The 17,502-nt window shown below is 43.2% G+C and overlaps 1 protein-coding gene across 2 annotated transcripts in view; it reads right to left on the bottom strand.

Annotated features, from left to right (window-relative positions):
* Positions 1-2,952: 2,952 nt before the first annotated feature.
* Positions 2,953-17,502, bottom strand: part of CCNYL1 (cyclin Y like 1) — a 40,341-nt gene continuing 25,791 nt past the window's right edge. For both annotated transcript variants that reach the window (XM_059853293.1, XM_059853292.1), the window contains 4 exons: positions 14,252-14,371; positions 12,073-12,239; positions 7,435-7,597; positions 2,953-4,689 (listed from right to left, as the gene is read on the bottom strand). In XM_059853293.1, the coding sequence (XP_059709276.1) occupies positions 4,573-4,689; positions 7,435-7,597; positions 12,073-12,239; positions 14,252-14,371 (567 nt within the window). In that variant the 3' untranslated portion in view covers positions 2,953-4,572. The remainder of the gene's footprint in view (positions 4,690-7,434; positions 7,598-12,072; positions 12,240-14,251; positions 14,372-17,502) is intronic.

Here is a 17,502-nt window from a genome sequence, read left to right as displayed (position 1 = left end):
TGAGCCCGGTTCTGTGCTCGGGGATGGCCGTGCTGGCTGTGCCCGTGACCGCGCTGACAGCGACTTCTCTGGCGGGCCAAGGTCATGGCTCGCTGCTAAAAGAGGGTTAACTATCAACTTTTATTGGCGTTCTGCAGTTTGCACAGTACTGTCCCTTGCCCTGTGCTGAGATCAGGCCCTGAAGAGGTGCCCTTCGGTACTCCTAAGGCCAAGCAGATGACAGCTCCTAGCCAAGCAGGATGCTGCACCCGTGTTTCCATCTGCGAGGAGCGCCTGGGGAGGGACAGCAGGGGGTTAAGGCTGGCTCTGTGGTGACTAATGGTGCAGGACTCTGCTATCTAGTTAGGTGTGTAGGCACACACCAGGTCCCACCAGATAGGATCTCTTACCTGGAAGCAGCATTCCAGCACCCAGTGATAAACCTGACAGTCCCACAGCCTGACTCACCTGATTCTGCAGGGATCTGCCCCCCATGCTCAGGTACAGGCAAAACACACCACTGGGGCTGATCCTATCGCTTGAAGGGCAGCAGTTTTGGGCTGTGGAGGGGACATGAACTATTTCAGCATCAGGTTCTTCTCAAGGAGCTGCGGACACTCACTGGTTGCTCCCAGAAGTAACTCCAGCAGCCTGCAGGCAGCCTTGTTGTCATTCTTGCCTGCCAGGAAGCTGGTGTGTCCTCAGCTCCTCGGTAAACAGGAGTTTGGCAGCACCGCCATCCACCGCCTACCTCCAGCCACTGTTTCCGAGAAGGGAAGGGCCTCTCCTGCAGGCAGTGTGTGAATCACCTGCAGGCCTGTGTCCCCGTGAGCACACACGTGATCCCTCGCAGCTGGCCTAATGCTTGTGCTCCTGGGCTCTCCAGGTTCCTCTTGGTCACCTTAACTGCCTCGAGGCAGTCACCGGCTTCCCTGGGGCTGAACGGTGCAGGTGCAGCACAAGTTCAGGCTGGGTGGTGTGGGGAATGACGGTGTCTGATGGCAGGGGGGCCATGTGGCTCTTCAAATAGGTTTTAATATTGGTCAGAAGCCAAAGTGGTTATTTCACCTAGAAAATGCCTTGTCTGTGAAAGCAGCCTGAGACTTTCCTCATGCTAAGGCAAACAGGCCCATGCTCTGCCACTGAAGTGCTCTTTTGCCAGTCCATTGGGGGGTGGGTGTTAGTAAGGGCACTACAGTCACTGTGGCAGCACCCTGTAATTCACTCTGTGCTGGCAAACAGCTTATTTGGTGCAAGGATGGTTTTCCCAGGTAATGATATGGAATACCAGTTCTGTGTCATAGTCCTGCACTACGGTGCTGTGGGAAATCCCAGGACAGGAGGGGGGCTGCAGCCTGCCCAGTGCTGCGCTGTGAACTGAGCAGCTCACCCTGCCCTGAGCACTCCTGCCAACCTCCTGTGCAAGCTCTTGCCTCAATGGCTCTTCTGTCCAATTCTGCTTGCTCAGGGTATGCTTGACACCCATACTCTTATCCAGGAGCAGTGGTCTTGACATTTATTCCACCCTCAAGTGCCTGTCCTCTTAACTGCCAAACCCAAACTGAAGTAGTTCTCATAAAATTCCCTTGGAAACAAAATACACAGTCCCTGTACACAAAGGGAAGGGTTAGGGCTGTAGCCCACAAACACCTCCATGGCCTCCTGCCCCTGCTAACACACACTGCTTCTGCTAGTCTGGCTGGTGCTCACATCACTCTTGCTGGGCCATTGCACAGCTCTTGTCTCTGCAAACAGCATTTACTGCCAGATGGGGAGTGCTACCCTGGAACTGAAAGGAGGCAGAGGTCACCTCAACATAGATTCATTATTCAGCTATTGGATTAAGAAAAACAAGGTACATTGATCCCATAGCCAGTTGCTCTTTCCTGGGAACAGAGACTGGTTACAATCTCTGTAATTTCAATATTCTGACCATGACCGTAATTTTTCTTTTGCCTTTTTAAGTGTTGCCAGCATACAGAGTAGTGCAAATTGGAGGGCATTTCCCCTTCACAGCTCATTGTCCAGCAGAACCACCCCTATGCAATTCCTTCTGAAACACTATTACTGCCCAGCATTCAAAAGGAAGCTGTATGGTTTACTTTTTATTGTTTAGCTAAGAATTACACTAACTGTATTTTCCAGAATCTAACTCTTTTAGTGGTACCAGAATGGTAAACAGAATTGCTATTTTTTCCTATTAAGAAGCTAAGCTGGAGTTCAGGCCTGCTTAGTATCTGCTGAACAGATCAAAATCCCATTGATAATGTGCTTTGGGCTACAGCAAAACTAAAGCCAAGTAATATTGAAAGCAAAATTAGGTTCATAGCAGCTGTCTCCTGCAGGAGGTATTGCAGAAGCAGCCATCAGCTTGAGATGTCATTCACCTGCCATCCAGATCAGCAGGAAGAGCCTCCATCTCTTAGAGGGAGAAGGGAAAAAGGGGAAACAAGTGGCCCCAGTCTCTGCTGAGCAGCTCCCAGTGAGTGGCTGCTTTTGGAGCAGCCCCACAGCAGAGTGCACCAGACTGATCCTACACAGCTGAAGGCACCTGGCCGTGCTGAGGGAAGCAAAGCTCCTTAGCAATTAGGTCACAAGTCAATCCAGGAGCTGGTCACTTGTACCTTCCAATTTAGTGCTCCTCAAGGGAGGACTTAAAAACCACCAAATCACCTCCAGAGAGACTGGCCCTACTTAAAGCCCACTGAAGTGCAAAGAAACTGTCAGTGAGTGGTTTATTTGAGTTCTGAATCCAAAGACCATGTGGGAAAATCTGGGCAGCCATGGAGGGCTGCACCCTTCCCAGGAACCTGCAGCCTGCTCCCAGACATTGCCAGCCCATGGGGACCAAATGAAGGTGACAGGCTGGTGTGGGCAATGGAGAGGCCTTCACACACACCACTGGGGTTTCTCTTTTTGTTTTTATCCCTGTGGAATCCAACAGCTGTACAGAACACACCCTTCACCTTTAACTTTAATTAAAATAGAGTTTATTAGCTTTTCTTTTAATACAAACATGAGAAAGGAAAACCACCTGAAGATGTAGTGTTATTTTCAGTATTGAACTGTGATCAATACCTGAAGTGCCAAGTCCCGTGGGTTTGGGAGCCAGGGGCTGGCACATTTGCATACTGCAAAAGGCTGTATGCATCACTTGAACAGCTGAGTGCAGCCACACTGAGGATGGCACTCACACAGCCCCACTCCCAAAGGCAGATGGACTTGTTGTTCAGTGTAAGTTTCTGGGCCTTGGCCGTAAGAGGAAGTGCACAAAACCCGTGTCATTCGGAGGGAGATCTGCTCCTAGGACACTGCCTAGAACCTATTTGGATCCAAGAAGGGAAGATACTACAAAGACTTGTAACAGGAAGAGTCTACAATAATACTTATCCTGTTTAAAGTTCAGTTTCAGAGCTTGACAGTAAGCTCTGTTCTAAAGTCTCAGAAAGAGCAAACCCCAAGCCTCTAGAGCAGTCGCACAAGATAAAATTCACTTTGGGAAAAAAAAAGGTTTATAGAAAGCTTTTTGATAATTCTCAGTTGAACACAATATCTTTCCATCTACCTTGATAGGTAGTCCAGGATTCTCAGACTCATTATTGTCTCATTATGAATGTAACTTCCTCCCAGGAAACTGAAACCCAAGGAGAGCCAGAAGGATGCACAATATCAGCTTTAGGAACTCACTGTATATAGCACAAGAGATCTGCAGGAGAACTCAGAGAAGCAGTGCTGCACACACGCCATTCACCACTGGATTGCTACACTGTTTGGGATGGTGATGATGTTTCCAGACCAACTTTTTCATTCAATGCCTCAGAAAAATACACAGATTACATCTCTTCCAGAGCAATAGAAGTATTAGAAAATGAGAGAAGCACCATAATTCACAAGAAATGCAGCATGGACCCTATACATTTTAACAATACATAAAACCATATCTCTGCCCCCAGTCAAAACATTCAAAGTCTTTTGACAATCTTTACTGGAGTGAAGTTGTGGGCGCAGAGATGGAATTCCTTCTGCTGGGCAGCTTCTTGGTATGAACACATCACCAATAATAGCAGCTTTTTAGTAGCCAAACCAGGGAAAAGCCATCAACACGTGTCTATGCTACTGTTTTCAGCTCCAGAGTGGCTTTATACTTTAAGAGTCCCATGTGTTGTTTTTGTTAACACTGCATTGACCTGAAATACAAATGCAGCGAAGACTCTGGATGACAGGGGAGAGGAGGGAAGAACATTGTAACTATAGTCATGTGGTTAGTGTTTAAATTCTAAAATTTAAAACTACTTATTATTAAAAACCTCAAGAGTTCACAGCTATAGGCCTACATAGTAAGCAAACATCTGTGGGGCAGAGAAGGAGATAAGTTTGTTTTTGCACCTCTGGATACATTAGAAGGAGGAGAGAGTCGATTTGACAAAGGTCTTGTCTTTTGCACCAAGTATGTTCCTCAAGCCCTGGGCTCCTTGGCTGGCTGGCTCTCTCTTGCCCTTGCTGGCAGAGCCCACCCCGGCTGGCTGGCGTGGTGGAGTGGTGATTCCTGCGGCTCCTGGGGATGCTGCTCCTGGTGCTGCACCTCGCTCTCTCTCAGGAGAGGATGGCGTTCGAACGGCGGATACCAACTAAGTTATCAGCACTGAAAGATCGTCTCATAGCAGCTTTGGACAAGTCTTTGTATTTGTCTTCACACAGCCGGGAGATGGCCTGGACAGACAGACAGACACAAAACGCAAAGTCCGCATTAGCAAAGTCTGAATTACACGGGCAATGCCAACAGCACAGGTGCTCTGCAGCAGTGACACTTCTGGCTTTCATCTAGAATGCCAACAGATAAGGACTGCTCTGGAGGGAAAAGAGTAATGGGGTCTGTCCCCAGGTAAACACGAGCCATCAGAAAGGCAGAGCTTTCCACATGCAAGTATCTTTATTTTACTAGTCTCACTATCTAAGGAAAAACTTGGATCCATTTCAGACTTAAGTCTGTGGAAGTTATGTTGAAAATCACCCCAGTAGCTAGGTCTGGTGCACACAGCAGCACAAAAATTTTATTTCAACAGTGCAGAAATGCACAGAGGCATTTCTCTGAGAGAAAAGGTTCAAACCGAAAAGGTTTCTGTGCTCCCTCGGGCATCTTACCCTTGGCCACTCAGGGCAAGCAAGCCAAGGAAATGAATTTCTACTGGTGTGTCTGTTCTGCCTTTGCCTTCTCTACACCCTCACTCCCAACATACTCTCTCTTAGCAGGATCACCCCCATGATCTGAGATGGGAGGGCAGCCACGGTACTTTATTACAGCAATTAAATATTAACACATGTAGACAATCTAGTGTTGAACTGCTTTTTTGTCCATTTATTGGCTTGCCTTTGCCCTGCTTATCTAGCTATTCTAGTAACAAACCTAATCATTAAATCCTAATAACACAATTGTCAAAAAAATACTGTGTCTCCTCCCCTGCAAGGCTTGTTTCTGATTGGAGCCTTCAGGCATTATCAATGCAAATTAATAAGGATACCTGTAATAAAACAGTCAAGCTGAATTTCAGCCCTGAACATTTACTTCCATTAATAATTTACCACCTATCACCAGATGAACTTTCAGAGTCCTGTGATCAGCTACAAGCCTACACCTTCCCTTTAAGGCAGCACCCATTCAGCACAGCCCAGTGTTCTGCAAGTTCAAAAGGTGAAAAGCACTCGGAGCATGAATAAAGTTCTAAGTGTATTTTAAAATAATTATTTACATTTATTTCTGCCGACCTTCTGGAGGCATGCATTTGGCTCAAGAGTGGCATTCTTTGAGACACTGGCGGCATGAGCTCCTGGTGCAAGACCAGACAGACTCTCCATCCTGCTTTAATGCTAGCACATCAATCACACAGCAACCTGTGCTGACATATTTAGCCCCAGTTGCCCATATGGTGTAAATCAGTTTTAAGTTTCTGGAATTCACTAATTCACTGCTTTATACAGGCTCCTATCAGCTGCTTATATGCTTCTAAACGAAAAGAAGAATTAAAAATTTTAGCAAATAGTCTAAATATTTATCACATTTTTGAATTAAACCCCAAAATGTTCAGTATACATGCATTAGTAAGTGCATGAGAGCAAATTACAGAGTGGTCTGAAAATTACCCTGGTTTAAATACCAAGCCCCCAAATACGAAGAAAGAAGAAACAAAACAGGCTCACAATCTGTAAATCATCCACTTATGCCCTGGCACTGAGCAGTTCAGTAAACAATTTCCTGTGGACTATGAACTGCCCTACAACCACATTTACAATTAGTGACAGTGTTAGCTTAAAGTGCAAGTAACAAGGGTGAGACAAAGCAGAAGAGCTGCGTTGCTCAACTTTAAACAGAGGAATTCATAGGCATATCATACTTCTCATTCCAAAGGACCAGGAGGGATCCCACTTACTCCTGAAGTTCAGGCTCTTATGGGACAAAATAAAATCCCTAGCCCTTGGCAGAATTATTGGGGTGGACAATGGAACAATGTAAGCCAAGAATCAGCAGTACACCCCTCTTTGAAAGGGGCTGTGCTATCAGTGTGTACAGGGCCTGTGGTAATGCTTTTGTTGAAAGGTCAACAAAACAACATGCAGAGTCATCAATTAAACCTGGACAGATGAAAGGTTGCATTGATCCAACAAGAAATTTCCCTGGGAACCCAGGTAATTTGTATATTTTCAAAAAGTCTTACATATCTCCAGCAACTAGGAAGATTGACTCTGCAGAAGTTAAAGCTTTTTAAAATGAGCCTTCGTGCCAGGAAGGCTGTGGGGCCTCTCCACAAGGGCAGCCTTTCCACGGAGCAGAAAGGGACAGTAATCTGCACTCCTCTGGGCATTCTGAAGGGTTCCCAACAAGGGGCTATTCCAAAAGTTTATCTTAAAGCAGCGTTTCTTTGTAAAGGTGGGAAGCCACAACTTATTTCTGCAGCTGCCCCCAGACAAATTGTTTATTAAACCATGAGAGCAGTAAGAGTGCTCCTCTAAATCTAAAAGCAGCTGTGCAGTGGGATGCAGTGGGAAACCTTCAGCTGGTAGTATTTAGAAGGGTCTGAGTGTGACTGTCTCTAGGTGCTTGGAATACAGACTGTGACCAGGGAAGGACAGACAATCCATTACATATGACACTAATCCTTTCAATCTTAAGTAGCCTAGCTGAACTACGGTTCCCAAAATAACATCCATTTTATTTTGCTATCTGCTAGACTTTTGTAATCCCTTCCAAAACCCTTCCTTTCCTCAGAATTCTAGCTTAGCCTATGCACGGTTTTAGAAGTGCTAACTGTATTTATAAAAAGGGTTAAATTACCCTGTAATACACGAATCTAAAAGCTTTTTAGTTTTTCTAACTGCCACTTAACATGATTAGCAACAGATGCTCTTACTACTCATCCAAGACAGAGGAGTCCCCTGCTCAGCCACTCTCAGACCATTTACCTCCAGCTTCTGTGCTCTCTCTTTACTGAGAGGCTCCAGCAGAAAGCTCAGGTTATTGTCATCTGCTAGGGAGCGAAGATCAAAGTAGTATTTGGCGTAAACACTGGCAGGAACATTGATATTAAACTGCAGTAGCTCCAAGAAGTGTCTTTCCATCTCGTTCCTAGGAGGCGTAAGGGACAGGAGACAAAGGAAAAAAAAGATTGTTTTAGCTGGCTGAAAACACTGAAGAGACCTCAAGCTTGTTTTAAACCCAGCAACTTTGAAACAGGTCACGGAGAGCTCTGCATTATTAGTTTCGAGAGACAGGTCATTCCCTGGTGCTCCAAACAAGGTGCAGCTTTTGAGTCCTGGCACCTCCGGCTCGGCTCGGAAGGCAGTGCCCTGTCGTGCACCCGCCCGTCCGAGCGGGGAGGTTCATTCTTCCGAGTTCCATTAGTGCAGCTGTACAATTCATGTGCCATTCTCACTCTCATACGGCCCCACGCTATAGTGATCAGATGAAAGGAATGATGTATGCTGTTTATTAGCTCTGAAGAACTTGCAGACATTTTCACCAGGCTGATAACAGGAAGGGGGTTTATTGAAGCAGAGGCGGACTAACAAAAGGAGTAGGCAGATCACCACGGCAACAAATGGATCTATGAAGAGCTGCTGCTATTATCTCACAGAAAAAAGCCTCTTGAAGCAACATGGATTCATCTCCAATAAATAAATAAATAAGCAGCATTAGGTGGGAGAAGGAATTTTCCCCTCAATAGCATTAGGCAGGATAACAAAGTACTATGTCAAAGGGCACTGTCCAGTTTTTACTCTTGTCTGTTTTCACCGGGCAAAATACTTGGAGGAAAGCGTGGAGAGTGTCATGACATGGAAAAACCTGCTTCAGCTACTGTAATGTGGTCAGCTAAAGCAGAGATGTTCTACAGAGGAGAAACAATGTTCTACAAATTAACCTAAAAAGAAACTGGTGCTACTCAAACTCAGCAATTCGGTTCAACAACAACTCAACAACAGCCCCTACAGGTAGCAAATCTGTTCCAACAGAATTTAGCAGCTGTACAGGCCAACTGTGAATACACCAGAGGATGAGCTGCACCAAGTCAGTGCCAAGGTTGTTACTGCTTTTTTGGGAGCTTTTAAAATGGATGCTTTACTTATCAGTGCGGGGCAAATCAATCAAGGAATCATCTGTGTTGTCCTGTATTGGGTGGTGGGTGTCAGTATGAATAGCAGCTTTGTGTTTCTTTCCAGCATGGCAGACTCGAGTATCATTGAACCTAGTGCCAAAATTAATTTCCTGTTCATATGGTCATAAGCCCATAGAAATGTAAATCAGATAATGTTTTGATGATCAGCTGATCAGAGCTTGATTTACCCTGTGAGTAAATGCTCTTCACTGCCCCTTTTGTACTCACTAGGCTAATACATTTTAATTCTGTAAAAATACAATTCTTCATTGGATTAACAAGTCCATTAACAGTGGTTTAAAACCTGGAAAAGGATAATGCCCATGTTTTTTCTGTGCCTTATTTACAAATATATGTAGCCTAAAGAATGAACAGCATGTGTCTCCTTACAAACAATCATGGCAAGATTAGCAGCTGTACTGTTAATTTTTTAGCAATTATGGATTCGGTCTCATCAAAGCTAGCAAGTTCTGACAAAGGATGACTTCCAAATGTCAACTGAATTTCCTTTGATTTTTTTTTTCCCATTAGAAATAAGTAAAACAAAAACAAAAAGCTATCTCCCAAAACCCAAAAGAAAAATGTCTTTCATTAAAAAAACCCACCTTTGCCTTGGGCAAATAGAAAAGGGCTTGTGATAGAAGAATGAAGATAAACACTTCAGCTACGTTGAGCAGGATGAGGCAAAGGCAAACGACCACATGTAGCAGTTACCAGGCCTGGATCTTGTATCCCTTCAGAACCTGGGAGCCCCCAGCTCCCAAAAAAGCCCAAAGCTGTTGGGGGCACCCAGCACAACTCTGAGCAGTGGGGGAGAGTCTGGTGGGGAGGAGGTGCACCCTTCACAAGAGGTGCCTGGCTTGTAAGCACACACACCCACACATTTGCAAAGTGGTAAACTAAACCAGACATAAAAACCTTCTGCCAGCTCCAGAGTGGTGCAGCCCCTGTGCTTGGCCTGCAGTGGTTCAACAAGAGCATCTGTCAGGTTAGTGAGATCATTCTAGAGAGAGAGAGAGCCAAGAGGAGAGCTCAGAGGAGCTCACAAACAGAACTTACCACCAGTTCCTATAGATGGGCTGTTCCTGCACAGGGATGGCCCACCCAGGGAGCAACACCTGGTAGAGTCCTGCCAAGCTGTCTTTAGCTGCAGAGCTGCTGGGATTTTGGGTGGATTTTTTGGCAGCATCACCAGCCATCCCCAACATTAGAATGCAGCTGTGACTGAAATCCTTTGCCAATTATTTTCTCTCACTAACACTTGTACTTGGAATACTCATTACCAAATGACTGGTTTAAAAATACTGCAACTACTAAAACTCACAATAACTATGTACCAACCATGAATTGAAAGTAGGCTTGTAAACTTAAAACAACTCTGTCAAGTATGTGAAGCAATTTTCCAAGGTCCCTATAATGGTGATGTTATCCAGCCAAGGAGTGCTGAGGTCTGCCCAGCTGCAGAGCCTGGGATGACCACCCTGTGCCACTGTCAGGAAGGGGGTAGTACAGTGTCTTCCCATACCTAAATTCAAAGGTCTAAATAATCTCAAATGAGATGGGAATTACAAAAATCCTATCCTCAAATTGGAGGGGAAAAAAAGCCTAAATTCCATCTATTTTCCTTACCACCATCACTGCTTTGAAAATGCAAGTACTGACAATTTCAAGAGACCCAGCATTGGCAATAGAGCATAAATATCCTGCTTGTTAGAGATATTTTCTGTGCTATCAATTTGATTTGTCCCAAATGGGCTAGAAGAAGAGACATCAAAAAGAGCAAGATGTACACTCCAGCACTTCTGGCTTTGCTGACCCCACTTCAGCCATCTCAGAGTTATTTGCAGCAATGCTTAAAGTATGTTCCTCAGACAGATGAGCACTCAGGGCCAGGCTAAGTGGAGATGTACATTGTATAAAATCACTAATTGTGCTCTCCTGAAAGCAGGGCTGGCAGTGTCCTGCATTTTGAGACAAAGAACTCCCAGGCAAGGGGTATGTATAAAACAACTAACAGTGGCTGCTGTTTGAGATGTGAAATAATTTGAATAATAAAAATTGTTTTGGTGCAGAAAACTCCCTCGTTTTTAGAAAAAACAGCCCCCCACCTAAAAGGAAGAAAAGTAGGTATTCCTACTCCTAGAGAGTCCCAAATGAATAATTACTTAGTGCATTTGAAACATTAGTTTGGGTTGAATACAGGGAAGAGAGCTTGGGGCAAGAACAGTGCCCCACGACACAGGCAGCCTCCCAGGGCTGTGTGCAGAGCTCTGCCAGCTCAGTCTGCTCCTGTGCTAGACCTGGCTGTCACTGCACAGCCCTGGACACATGCTCAGGGCACAGCACTGGGATTAAACTCAAACACACACAAAGCATCTCATGAAAGCAAGGCCAGAAAGCCTGGTGTTTTTAGCTGGACTTGTATAATTTCTACCTGTGATAATAAGAGAAATAGGAGAACAAGCTAGCAAACAGAATTAAAACAAAAATATTGACATGTCAAAGCTCTGAGATAGAACTTTGTGAGAAGGAATTTAACAGAAAACCTAATGGGCCAACTACAGTTCACATAAACACACCTCCAGCCCAAAGTATGAGCCTGGAGCCATGAGGATGAATACCTTCCCATACTGCAGAATCTGCCTTAAGGCTGAGTGCAGCAAGAAAAGACAGCAGATTCAAAATTCCTGAAAAACTGAAATGGATATCTAAGACAAAAATACATCGAAGGAACAGCCTTACAAAAACAAGCAGTAATAAGACTGAGGACTTTGTTTTCAGCACTGTAAGCACATCTAAGAACCTACCCAGAGAGGATAGCTGTACTGTAGCAGTAGCTGTGTGTAACACAGGCAACCACAGCTACCCACTCAACACCTGCTGGCCAGCAGCAGCACTAGAGCTCAGACCCTGAGGTGTTTAGACCTTAATTGGGTACACAAGCACACATGACAGTCCCAAGTTATGGTTTACCTTGCAATTCTTCAAATTCTAAAACAGAAAATCCAGGGGACAAATTTAATTCACTTTTTTTTTCCTTCTAAAAAACCTTTTGATAAGACTATAAATTGGGCAGTTTAGTTCCATGGCTCATCACTGAGATTAAGAAGGTAAAGAAAATTAACTTCAAAGTCACTCACACAAGTCATTAAAATTATTAACAGAGATTTGTCTCAAAGCAGGGTAATTATCCAAAGTTTCTTGAGGTAAAAAAGAGAATGAGCCCAGACACTAAATATACACCTTATATATATATATATATATATATATATATATATATATATATATATATATATATATCTCATAGCAACATATATATCATATATATATATCACAGCAACAGATTTTTTCAGCATGACCATGTGTTATTTAAAAAACCATAAATAAACAACAACAAAAAAATCCCCAAAACCCCACCACTGTAGACTACCCAAACCTTGCAACTTACATGTCCTCAACAGTAATGTCCTTCAGTATTTGGCAATAATCCACATTCCACACAGCTTGATCATCCCAGACTTTAGAAGCCAGCAGAATAGCTCCTAGGACTATCCTCTTCCAGTTACTAGGGCATATGTCAATCTCTGCATAGGTTAAAAGCCTTTCCAAATAAACCTATACAAAGAAGAAGGGAAAATAACCAAACAGCAAAACCCCACAATTATATGTGTGTAAATAAGACCTGGAGCAGAGCTGAGCAGCAAATATGCCAGTCCAACAGGACTATTTATTACTGTTAAGTGTGTCAACATAAGTATCAGTCATTACTACTTACACTTAAGAATCCAAATTTCCAGGAGCTACAGGTTCCATTTTTTATTTTCCCCCAAGAGCTGGACCACCAGGGTACACAATAGCTAGTGAGGTGAAGAGTTCTGAGCAATGAGCACTGCTCCTTCGGGGAGACACTGCTACAGCTCTGTCACGGGTCACACATCACTGGCAGGTTCATTAGGGCCTGCCTGGGTAGCAGATCTCTCCACAGCACATTAGCCTTTCATCCTGGTTAAGTTCAGCACTCGTAGTTTAACAGGAAGTGCTAAAACCTGCATTTGATCACTAGTGATGGGACAAAGATGTGTTAATCGCTGTCCTTCCACAGTGAAAGGCCTTTAGTGCTATTTCTGTCTTACCCTGTAGAAAAGACTTCAATCCCTGCATTTCCATCACCAACTGCTTAGGCAGTGAGACATGCCCAAGTGAAAGATGTGCCTTGGTCTTTTCCCCCCATGAGATCTCAAACCAACTCCAGGATGTTGAATCTCTCTCTTCCTTGAAAGTTCTCTACTATTCACACTCCTATAATGACCCAGGTACTAAGAAATATGCACTTTCAAATTTGAATATAAATTGTTTTTAATTTTATATTCCCTCATCTAAATCCAAATTTCTAATGTAGCTTCAGATAAATTAGTGGGTAAGGGAAGCTCCACCTATTAAGGTCTAAGGGAAGGATTGATCTCTGTCACTGAGTTCTCTCCATGCTTTCTTCCCATCCTTGGCTTGTAGCCTTCAAACAGCCTAAAGGTGTTCCTATAATAACAGGGCCATCTAGTGGTAACATTCACTTAAAAACTAACTCCATTTTTTGTACACACTTCCCATAGTTTGCCCAGGGTTACCTGTCATCTTGTTCTGTCAAAATTGCTTGCCTGTCTTTGAAAAAGCAAAAATCTTCAACTACTTTCAGAGTTTCAACAGCTTGTAAATATTCAGCTTTTTAAATTACTCATTTCCTTATTGAAGAGAGTCCTTCAAGCTAAGTTTGCTTAATTGCTATACTGTCTTTTGGTGACAGCTCTGTTCTCCTTTCACACTGTTTTTCAGAAAGAAGCCACAATGAAGACTGAAGTTTAGTGTGCAACAAAATGCAGTTTGAGAGACAGTCTAAAGTAGCAATTATACATGCTGTGGTATTTAAATTTCCTTTCATATACATATATGCACACACACAAATATATATATGTATGTACATAAAAAATCACGGTCGTTCATAAATTTTTTAATCCATCATGCTTTCTGAAATCAAACAATGAACTGTAATGAGATTATTATCTTAATATTGTTCTTAAATTCTAAGTACCTCCATGTCACCTGGGGAAAAAAGTTATAGTCTCTTTGGCTTAATTAAAAAAAAGTTTGGTAGAAAGATGGCAATGATTGAAGGACATAATAATGAGAAAGATCCTCTCCTAGAGTTCCTATAGGATTGACTCTTGGTCCCTTGAGACAGTAGTGGTTAATATGAACTCAAAACCAACACCTTCCCATGCACACAGCTGAAATAAAAAATGTCTTCATGTGTGATCTAATCACACCCCACTGTTTACAGCATCCACCGTTCTGCTCTTCTCAAGCTTCTTCAGTGAGTTTTGTATTATGAAACAAACAGGATTTTATTGAGCAAGTAATTAAGCATTACATATTTATACACGGAAAAGAGAACAGCCCTTTTATTTAATCACTTCTGTGACTACTTAGAGCTCTGTAATGAACTCACTTGTCCTGTGCTGTCATGAATAGGGTTTCATGAGATACTCTGAGCTATTTCAATGCCTGTCCAGCCCGGATCTCTGAAGGAGGAGAGGGGAAAGCCCTGCTGGGCAGGAGCTGCAGCAGTCCCTTACCAGTGTGACTATTGCACACTCCGCCGTCAGCTGCGCCGCGCTGAAGAGCGTCCGGACGAAGCGGTAGATGTGCTTGTGGTCAGGGTCGTGCTTGTAGTAGTCATCTGGCACCTCCTCCCGCTGAAAGAAAGCTCTTGCAATTACTGAAAAGCTGCCTGCTTAACACCGACTCTAAAGCACAGGTTATACACCCATTTCCTGTCACTGATTTATACCCTGAAAGAAGCAGCCTTGCAATACTGCAAACATTCCAAACAAAACACGGGAGCTTTAGCTGGCACCTCTCTTCTGAACACTTGTTTGATCTGTAGGGCCAACAGGAAAGAGCATGAACTACCATCATCACTGCTATGTGCTAACCATTGTCCATGGAACATTGTTCAGACTGAAAGAGATGTGAAAAAAAAAAAAAAAAATGCTTCTCCCTGCAAGAAAATCACAGGTGTATACACACCATGGCTCTTCAAAAGGCAAAATTAACAGACTTCATGAGATTCCTCTTCCAGCTGAGGAAGCACTGAAGAAAGCATGGCAACAATTCTGTCACAGGTAGAACTAGAAGGTAATTTACATTACCTTCATAGGACTCATTCTTGAGGGACTCCAGAAAGACAACAAAGCTAATGAACAACTAGATTTAACTCTGACACGGTGCTAAACTGTTTCTAAACACAGGGGAGAAGAAAAGCTCAGAAGTAAACAGTCTATAAAAGCAATCCTAAAGTAAGTGTTTGAGATATGTTCTGATATTTAGCACTTTTTCTGGAGGGATGAAACTTCAAGAACCCCAACTCTGTACACTGGTTCTGCAACACTGATACTGAATAGACTTCTGTCTCCAATCCAAGTTAGACCTACAGTATGGTCAGGACAGCAGCTGAGAACAGCACAGCTGCTTGACACCAAGCTAGCAGTTGTAAGGTAAGCAAAGCAGCGTTTTCCTGTGGTTTTGTAGTTTAAAATAGCTGGGGAGCATTGTCAGGTAAAGTGCAGAAGTAAGTTAACTTAGTACTGCCCACACAGCCTTCTAATACACCACTAACCAACAGAGGTAACCTCTGCAGGGGGGCCATGCAACATTAGGAACAACAGGAGCAGGAACACTGCTCACTCCTGTGCTACACGTGATACAAAAGCACATCTGAAGCACATTTTTGCTGACTGGATGTCCTGAGATAACCCAAAATGGTGTTTTATTCCTCATGCATTTGTGCCCAAAATCTCTCACTGAGATTAGGACCCTGCTGTGGGAAGCTGGGGATGGGTGGGTGCTATCCCAGGTGCTTTTAAACTTGGCTCTGGAAGGCAGCTGGGCCCTGCTGCTGTGTGGTCTTGGCTTTGCCAGCTGCTTGGTCTTGCCTTGAGCACAGGATTTGCCCATTTTGGTGTTTCTTTCCTGGTCTCAGAGAGACTGCTCTTAGTGGCTTTCTCATCTTGGGAAGGGTATTTCTGGCATTTTGGGTCTCTCCTTGGTCCCCCAGGATGTGAGAGTCAGCAGTTTGGTATTTAGCAGTTATTTACTGTTAGTTTTTGCCTGTTGCTGTTTTGTTTGTTAGTAAACTGCTCTTTTTCACTTACATCTACTTGTGTTCATTCCTTATTGGTGGAAAGGGATTGGTTGATCCTATACACAGAAGCAAATTATTCCAGAGTGTTCATCTTTTAAATTGTCTTAAACCAAGACACTGGAAGTGAGAAAGGAAGCACCAAGACTGGTATTTGTGACTAAATCCATGACACTGGTACCTGGGTCCCATTAGGGTCAACAGAGCTGGGTTTGGGCCCCTTGTGACTGCATCTTTAGAAGACAAGGTGTTCAGAGATTCCTTCCTGCTAATTAACCTTTCTGAAGGAACAGTAGGTACCAGGCAAAACACCATTGCTATAGAAACTAACAAGCCATGAGTGCCTTTCCCTCAGAAGTGTGACAATCAGCCCTAACTCTATTTCTGTCTGTATGCTGCAGTAAGATAGAAGAGACCTTTAAGTGTTCCCCAGAGGACACAATGACTTTCTTCTCATTTAATAGGAGGGAGGCTATATGAAAGGATCAAAGGATGTCAGGTTGTTAAATAAAGAAATTGTCTGATGGAGTTCATCTTACATAAATAATTTTGAATGCAAAACAACAGATTCAGGCATTTAAAATTGTAGAAGAGGTTTTACAGTGACTTCTGTGAGCCAGAGAGAAGTTTGATAAGAGGATCCATGTTTACCCCTGACAGAATTTCCTACCAAGGTCATTGACACAGACACCAAGAAAGAGAGAAGGATAAGTAAGAGAAACCTGCAGCTCTCTATTCCAGTAAGCACTCTGTTTGTCTCTTCTGACCAATGAGTAAAGGGTAAACTTAGGAGTTTAAGAAGGTATAAAAAGCATGCATGTTAGAATAAAAAAGGATTTGAAGCCTTCTGAAAATGGAGTGTTGCTTTGTATTGTGACTGTCTCAGTCACGACATAAAATAGTTTTGGTCCACACTTTTTGCTCTCAAGTGCTACATCCATACAAGAAATCCTGTATATAGCTCTTGTCCTGAAGTTCTTTTTTTTTTTTTAATTGAATAAAGAGTTGTATTTATTTCTATTGCACTGTACAATTTCTAGCACAGTTGGTCCTATTTAAGGATGAAACTGAAACAAACTTAAAATATTAACTTGTTTATTAAAATCTGTTTATTAACAATTGAGATCCACAAAATAGGTTATCCTGCATTCACTCAGGTAAGTCAAAGAGCAAATTAAATTTTTAAAGCTGCTGGATCTTTGCTAAATTGATTTCACATGAAAAGCAAAGTAAGTGGTTCTGTAGGAGGCATTAAGCTAGAGGTGCTCAAACTGGATGTGAAAAGCACACGCTCTACTCTTGAGCTTCCCTGTACTATGAGGTTTTGCATCTTTAAGAGTGTCTGAAAAGGGGTACCAGGACCAGTCACATTAAAATCACATCCTGAATGCTCCTTGCTGTTACTGCAAGCACATTTGCCTTAAAATGTTCCTTTTCCAGTTTTTTAAAGGCCAAATTCACTGCTGCCTGCTTTGTGTGATGTTTCATGTATTATATTCTCCTGCAGTCACTTAAAGGGTTAGGCACATACCTACTAACCATGTCTTCCTAAAGAAACAGAAAGCACTTCTAATAAAGCAGTTATTGAAGAGGGGGAGAAAAGAGACAAGAAACTTCAGACATGGAATACAAAAGAATTGGGCACATGATTGTTTCTGTTTATAGTCAAAGCATAAAAATCAAACA

The sequence above is a fragment of the Haemorhous mexicanus genome, chromosome 8, assembly GCF_027477595.1.
Source record: "Haemorhous mexicanus isolate bHaeMex1 chromosome 8, bHaeMex1.pri, whole genome shotgun sequence".
NCBI classification, from domain to species: Eukaryota; Metazoa; Chordata; class Aves; order Passeriformes; family Fringillidae; genus Haemorhous; species Haemorhous mexicanus.
Note: the sequence above shows the minus strand (reverse complement) of the source record. Positions and strands in the feature narration are given on the sequence as shown.